Source organism: Phoxinus phoxinus, assembly GCF_949152265.1.
Source record: "Phoxinus phoxinus genome assembly, chromosome: 5".
NCBI lineage: Eukaryota > Metazoa > Chordata > Actinopteri > Cypriniformes > Leuciscidae > Phoxinus > Phoxinus phoxinus.
Genome location: NC_136880.1, coordinates 2,816,562 through 2,823,923, shown reverse-complemented (window position 1 = coordinate 2,823,923; position 7,362 = coordinate 2,816,562). Strand labels below are relative to the sequence as shown.

At 42.6% G+C, this 7,362-nt stretch overlaps 2 protein-coding genes across 2 annotated transcripts; one reads left to right on the top strand and one right to left on the bottom strand.

The window, feature by feature from the left end:
• The first annotated feature begins 1,659 nt into the window (after positions 1 to 1,659).
• Positions 1,660 to 4,696, top strand: LOC306998050 (uncharacterized protein). Its single transcript, XM_079611799.1, has 3 exons — positions 1,660 to 2,393; positions 2,608 to 2,757; positions 3,000 to 4,696. The coding sequence occupies exons 1-3, from the start codon at positions 2,036 to 2,038 to the stop codon at positions 3,260 to 3,262; spliced, it is 771 nt and encodes a 256-aa protein (XP_079467925.1). The 5' UTR covers positions 1,660 to 2,035; the 3' UTR covers positions 3,263 to 4,696.
• Positions 4,697 to 4,871: 175 nt separating this feature from the next.
• On the bottom strand, positions 4,872 to 6,533 carry LOC306998045 (uncharacterized protein). Its single transcript, XM_079611783.1, has 2 exons — positions 6,096 to 6,533; positions 4,872 to 5,990 (listed from the first exon to the last, which is right to left on the bottom strand). Exons 1-2 carry the CDS (start codon positions 6,288 to 6,290, stop codon positions 4,911 to 4,913), a joined length of 1,275 nt encoding a protein of 424 aa, XP_079467909.1. The 5' UTR covers positions 6,291 to 6,533; the 3' UTR covers positions 4,872 to 4,910.
• Between the last annotated feature and the right edge of the window lie 829 nt (positions 6,534 to 7,362).

Genomic DNA, 7,362 nt, shown 5'->3' with positions numbered 1-7,362 from the left:
AAGTGTTGATGTGATTCACGATTGGCTGTTTGCTGCCCCGAGTCAAACGAGACCACCCTCATGTTTCTATGACTCTTCTATCCAGAGATATCCATTTGATCTCTTTCAATGGAAGTCTATGGAACTTGTTGCTAAGGTGCTCTAAATGGTTGCTAGGGGCGTGGCCTGATAGCTTCACAATGATCCTGAGAGACTGATTGGTCGTCTGAGTAAAATGAGCCCGCCCCCTTGTCTCTATGACACTGTGATCCAGAGTTATGTTCAATACAAAATCGCTTAATATGATGTAGGACGGCCCATTTCATGGGCCGTCCTATGCCATAGACAATGAATGGGAAAACTTTGGGGCGCTCCTGCCCCCCAGGGGTGCAACTTTTACCCCATTGTGAGGTATATTCTTAAAGAGCCTGCCAGCCTCTTCAAATGTCGTAAATTTCACATTTCTACGAAATCCTCGCTCTGAGCTATGAGGCGTTTTACGTTTTTTTCAATGTAAGTCTATGCGTTTTTTTTCGCCGCTATTTCGCCCGTGGGGCGAACATCGTACCCCCGACCGCTTATAAAAGTCATAGCACACCATTCCCAAATAGGCCGCACGTTTTGACACCTCATTCATGGGTCTGTGACAAAAACTGCGGGAGGAGTAGCGAGACGAAAAAAAAGTGGAAGAAGAAGAAGAATAAGAATAATAAGTATGAGCAATAACAATACTGTTGCCTTGCTAAAGCAAGCACCAGTAATAATAAGTATGAGCAATAACACTAATGTTGCTTTGCCTATAGGCAAGCACCATTAATAATAAGTTTAAATAGGATTTCAGTAAGTTGGCTTTTCCAAGCCAACTTAACTAGAATGTACATTTCCAGAAGAAAATGTGAATGGTGCTTGCAGTGGCAAAAAACACGACCCGGTTGCTAGGGTGTTCTTGGAGTTTGCTATGAAGATGCTAAGGTGTTCTGGGTGGTTGCTAGGTGGTTGCTAGGTGGTTGCTAGGGTGTATTGGGTGGTTGCTAGGCGGTTGCTAGGGTGTTCTAGGTGGTTGCTAGGCGGTTGCTAAGTGGTTGCTAGGGTGTTCTGGGTGGTTGCTAGGCGGTTGCTAGGTGGTTGCTAGTTTGTTCTGGGCGGTTACTAGGCAGTTGCTAGGGTGTTCTGGATGGTTGCTAGGCGGTTGCTAGGGTGTTCTGGGTGGTTGCTAGGGTGTTCTGGGTGGTTGCTAGCTGGTTGCTAGGGTGTTCTTGGTGGTTGCTAGGTGGTTGCTAGGCGGTTGCTAGGGTGTTCTGGGTGGTTGCTAAGCGGTTGCTAGGTGGTTGCTAGGGTGTTCTGGGTGGTTGCTAGGCGGTTGCTAGGCAGTTGCTAGGTCGTTCTGGGTGGTTGCTAGGCGGTTGCTAGGGTGTTCTGGGTGGTTGCTAGGCGGTTGCTAGGCAGTTGCTAGGTCGTTCTGGGTGGTTGCTAGGCGGTTGCTAGGGTGTTCGGGGTGGTTGCTAGGCGGTTGCTAGGTGGTTGCTTGGCGGTTGCTAGGGTGTTCTGGAGTGTTGTTAGGCGGTTGCTAGGCGGTTGCTAGGTGGTTGCTAGGTGGTTGCTAGGGTGTTCTGGATGGTTGCTAGGCAGTTGCTAGGGTATTCTGGGTAGTTGCTATGGTGTTACTAGTGGCGCTTTTCCACTGCATAGTACGGTACGGTTCGGTACGGCACGGCACGCTTTGGCGCTTTTCCACTGCATGGTACGGTACGGCTCGGTTCGGTACGGCTCACTTATGGCGCATTTCCACTGCATGGTACGGTACGGTACGGCTCGCTTCAGCTCGCTTTAAATGGTACCACCTCTGTTGAGGTTCCAAGCGTACCGTACCGATACTAAAATATGACGTGAAACCACTGCAGATCACTGATTGGTCAGACAGAATCGTCACTTCAGCGTCATTGTATTTGCGACACAACCCGCTAGATTTAAATAGCCAGACAACAGCCAACGCGGTAGCACCTGTTTTTAGATTATTTAGCCTACTTGACAAAAGAAGTAAAAACAAATCAAAGAAATGGCTGAATCGTGGTCAGTGGACGAGGTCCAGACGTTCCTCTCGTTGGTTGCCGAGGAGCGGATCCAGCGAGAGCTGGATGGGGCAACACGGAATGGAAAAGTGTTCCAAGAAATAGCACAGCTCTTAGCCGCACACGGCTACCACCGGACCTACAAACAGTGTAGGGACAAATTAAAAAAACTAAAAAGTGACTACCGAGCCATAAAGGATCACAACGGCCGGAGTGGTGCAAACAGAAGAACGTGGAAGTGGTTCGACCAAATGGACGCTATCTACGGAAGTCGACCTGCGAGCAATGGGAGAGAGGGTGCCCTGGACTCGGCCACCTCGTTGTTGGACAACACAATCGAGGATGGTACGTAACGTTGTGTACAATATATTAAGTTTGAAAGCTTTTGTTTATTGACCATCTATACTGTAAAGCTTTATTTATTTTTTACATGTAACGTTGGCCTATCTATGCCTATTCAATTATTATTTAAATGTTCTGGATTTGTTATTGTTGCTAGTTTGATTTGTGTTGCTGTAATTTGTGCATTAACAAACATTGTACTAACTTTTTGTTTCAGATGCACTGTCTACGATTGACTCGTTAGCACTTTCTCCGTGCAGTGATGCCTCAACGCCCCAACTGGTGATAGCAGCGTCGCCACCAGCACGACCGTCGACACCAGCAACCTCCAGCAGCACCAGCAGGACACCAGAGCGAGTGGTACCAGGTATGAAATATGACTAAAACACTTACTGTTACAAATCATATATTTAGCTTACCTAATCCTTTTCTTATGTCGATTTGATTAGTTCACACTGTATATCATGGGGTTGTTAATGAACAGTTCTTTCATAAATTAATTGATGATATGTGATAATGTTAGCTTTTATTTTTGCTCTCAATTATTATTATTAGCAAAAACCTTTAGAAAAAAAAATCACAATTATAACTTTTTTTCTTTGTGTCCAGGCAAGAGGAAACGGAGCATGCACCATCAGGAGCATCTTGCTGTTTTAAGAGAGATGCAGGTGGCTGATATTCAACAGCAGGAACTGAACCGGGCACAGAGGGAGCTCCATTTGCAGATGGCAGTAGATGAGGCCCGGCAAGCAAGAGAGCAAGAAGCGGCCTTAAGGAGGGAGGAAAATGCACAAACGGCTGCATTCAATCAAGCCTTTCTCAACGTCATGGGGATGCTTGTACAGACGATGAGTGACAGGACAGGACAGTGACAGAACAGACAAGAACAGAACTCTGCCCGACTAAAACCTCACAACGTTTAAAGTTTGCTTAATGTACATTTTTTACTTTTAAATTTGTTTCTTATTTATATTTTTTATATTTATTTCTTTTGCACTACATACATTTGCACATTTAAAGTTTGCTTGCTGTACATTCTTTACTTTTAAATTTGTCTATATATGTCTTTATATACATTTGTTTTTGCACTACATACATTTGCACATTTAAAGTTTGCTTGCTGTACATTCTTTACTTTTAAATTTGTCTTTATATATGTCTTTATATACATTTGTTTTTGCACTACATACATTTGCACTTTGTTTAACGTTTGATCTGTTTAAATTTTTCTTAAATAAAATTTACTTGTCAAACGTGTACTTTGCTTTTTAACAGTGCATGTGGATTATAGCAACAGGACAAACATGGTTTTAATCTCATAAATTGTCTCTATTGATGGTGTGCTAAGCTAACATGCAAGCTATAGCTCAGGTGCACCTGCCATCTAGCTGTTATTTTTTATGATTTTTTCTAAATAGGAATGCTTATTGAAATGTTTCTTTATTCAAGAAAGGCATTTGATAGTTTCAAATATAAAGTGAGAACTTTGATACAATAAATGAGGGATTGAAACAGCGTGAATAGCCAGTCGTTAGTAATTATAATGCAGACAAAAGAAATGCATATTTAGGGTCATAAACTAGGCTGGAGATGTGTGAATGTGAGCAAGGAGAGACTGACACTGAATGGGGCTCGTTTGCACCACAAAACAACAGAGACAATAGACTGAATAGATGCTAATAGATGACAATAAACACAAGTTTGCATTTTAGAGTCTATTCAAAATAAAGTCATATTACCTGATCTTGAAAAACATTTAACTAAATACAGAGTTTTAGACTTATAGTCTTAAAATTTTAAATATAACATGGTTAGACATGTGGCTTTAGCTGGAGTGCATTTCTAGATTGATACAGTGCCAACTTAAATTTTATTTTCATGAAGATTTTTCATAGAAATACATTTCTAACTTTACAAAACTTTGAAGCTATTTATAACAATTATTTTTCATTATGACAATTTATTCTACATTTACAATAAAATGCCATGTGTAAGCTTTCAAATGAAGTATTTGGAAGTATTGAGTATTTCTGTATCATATTCCGCTTGTGGTTTAAAATAGTGTTTGGACATAAAATGAACAAAAATGCTATTCTGTATGACAAAATATTTAAAAGAACATGTGCTGATTATTTCTCCAAATATGCACACAATTGGATAAGAGCCCTGATGAATGCTGTATATTGCATGTAAGTGAACACAAACCTGAGAAAACATGATTGACTGCATTATGAGTGATAATTCCTATTCAAAATATCAAATGTTACAGATTAATAATTTTGCACTCCTGGAATAAATTAAGAATTTACTGTCACTGCAAAGCAGATTTATCATAAACTGGTCAAATATCAAAGCTGGAGTCTTACATCTTTATAATGATGCTATTTATTATTCATATATTCATACTTATTTATAATAAATTGGTTATTTATAATAAATGGGTAAATAAATATGCAAGGGAAACTTTTTCAAATACTGCACAAAAGTTTATTGACAACACACTTTACAGAACAGACATAATCAGCTATTCAAGTAACGCATCAGAGCCTCACGGACATCCCTGCCCTCCTCCTCTACAGGCTGTGCCAGTCCCAGCACAGGCTCTGCTGCTGAAGGTGGATCCCATGCACTCTCATAGGCCTCTCCATGACTCTCACAAAGGTTATGTAGAGCACAGCATGTCAGCACCATAGATTTAACAAGGTCGACCGCACAGTCATTTCTTTTCATAAGGCAACGCCATCTTCCTTTTAATCTACCAAAAGCATTTTCAACCACTACACGTGCTCTGGAGATTTTCACGTTGTAGACCCGCTGTTCCGCTGTTAGCCGTCCAGTGTCAATGAATGGTTTTAATAGCCAGTTTTGCAAGGGATAGGCAGAGTCTCCAAGGATGTAGTAGCCAACATTCACCCCACCAATGTTTTCGGTGCTAGCTGGTATGTGGTTTCCACGGCTTGCCACCTCCCACAGTGTGGACAGTCTCAAAACCCGAGCATCATGCAGGCTTCCAGGCAGTCCTGTGAAAACATTCCAGAAAAGTCCCTTTCCATCCACAACACCTTGAAGGATGATGGAGTGCCAGCCTTTACGGTTGAAATAGTCACAGTGATAGTCTTGTGGTGCTATTATGGGTATGTGTGATCCATCAATAGCACCAATACACTGTGGGAGTCCCCATCTGTTCTCAACGTAGGCAGCAATTTCTTTAAACCTCTCCTGATCTGGAAAACGAATTTGTTCTGGTACCAACAACGTCTCTGCTGCAGCACAGAACTCCTGAACACACCGACACACAGTTGAAATGCTTGCTCCAAAAAGATGTCCAACACTTCTGTACTCAGAGCCGGTTGCAAGCTTCCACAGTGCAATGGCTACTCTCTTCTTTAGAGGTACACACACGCGGAAGTTCGTGTCCCGTCTCTCCATCGCAGGACGCAGTTTGTTGCACAAGTAAATAAACGTTTCTTCCGACATTCTAAAGTTCTCCAACCACTGCGTGTTTGTAAACCCAGGAACAATCACATCCCACCACTCAGAAGCTCTGTTAAATGTCCAAACAGATGGTCTGTGGCGGCGACTTTGAGAAATATGATACATCTGAAATACACGGAGTACACATTTTAATACATAAAGTTGGCAGCTAAATTCATTATATGCTTTGTGACAATATAGCGATTGAGACCCTAAACAAGATTAGCTTACCCTCGTGCGCCGTCGTTCAAACCGAGTGATGTCGTCATCTTCGCTTCGTTGTAAGAGTTCCCAGACTCTTTTGTTTTTTATTGCAGTATTTTGCTTTGCTGCCATCAGCCTCATTTTAAACACATTTCTCCGTCTTGAAGTTAAAAACATCCACATGCCGAGAATCAAGAACACCATCCCCTCGATAGGCTCCATTGTTCCTGTGTTGTGCGTCTGAAATGTGGCGCGTTTAGGATGATGTCATGACAGTAGAGGCGGCAACTATTAACGATCAGTCCCACCCACTTTGAAGCGGTACTAACTGCAGTGGAAAAGCAACCGAGCTAAAGCGAACCAAACTGTGCCGTACCGAGTTGAGTCGTACCACGCAGTGGAAAAGCGAAGCGAGCCGAACCGTTACGCGCCGAGTTGAACCGTACCGAACCGAACCGAGCCGTACCATGCAGTGGAAAAGCGCCATAGGTGGTTGGTAGTTGTCACAGATGGTTACTATGGTGTTTGTAGCATTTTATTGGCATGATTTAGCACTTAGCTAATCAATATTAGCATGTAGCTATTCACTGCTAGCATGTGTAGCATGTAGCAAGTCCTGTTTGCTAGCATGAGTCAAAAGAGCCAACCCCCATCTCTATACGATGTTCTGATGCAGAGATATACGCCTTGCAAAACGGTTGCTAGGGTAATCTGTTTGGTTGCTAGGGAGTGTCTTGGCATTTGCCAATCATGAAGCTCCAAAGTCAGTGTGAATGTATAAACCAACCCCCATCTCTATACGATGTTTTGATGCAGAGATATAGGTCTTGCAAAATGGTTGCTAGGGTACTCTGTTTTGTTGCTAGGGAGTGGCTTGGCAGCTGCCAATCATGAAACTCCAAAAGCTACTTGTCAGTATGAATGATATAAACCAACTCCCACGTCTCTGTGACATTCAGAATGGAAGATATCCCTCTTTGGATTTTGGTTGCTAAGGTGCTCGACAATGGTTGCTAGGGAGGGGCTAGGATGTGTTGAGGTGATTGGGGATTGGCTGTTTGCTGCCCCGAGTCAAACGAGCCCACCCTCATGTTTCTATGACACTTATATCCTGAGATATCCCTTTGATGTCTTTCAATGGAAGTCTATGGAGCTTGTTGCTAAGGAGCTCTAAATGGTTGCTAGGCTGTGGCTTGAAAGCTTCACAATGATCCTGAGAGACTGATTGGTCGTCTGAGTAAAATGAGCCCGCCCCCTTGTCTCTATGACACTGTGATCCAGAGTTATGTTCAAT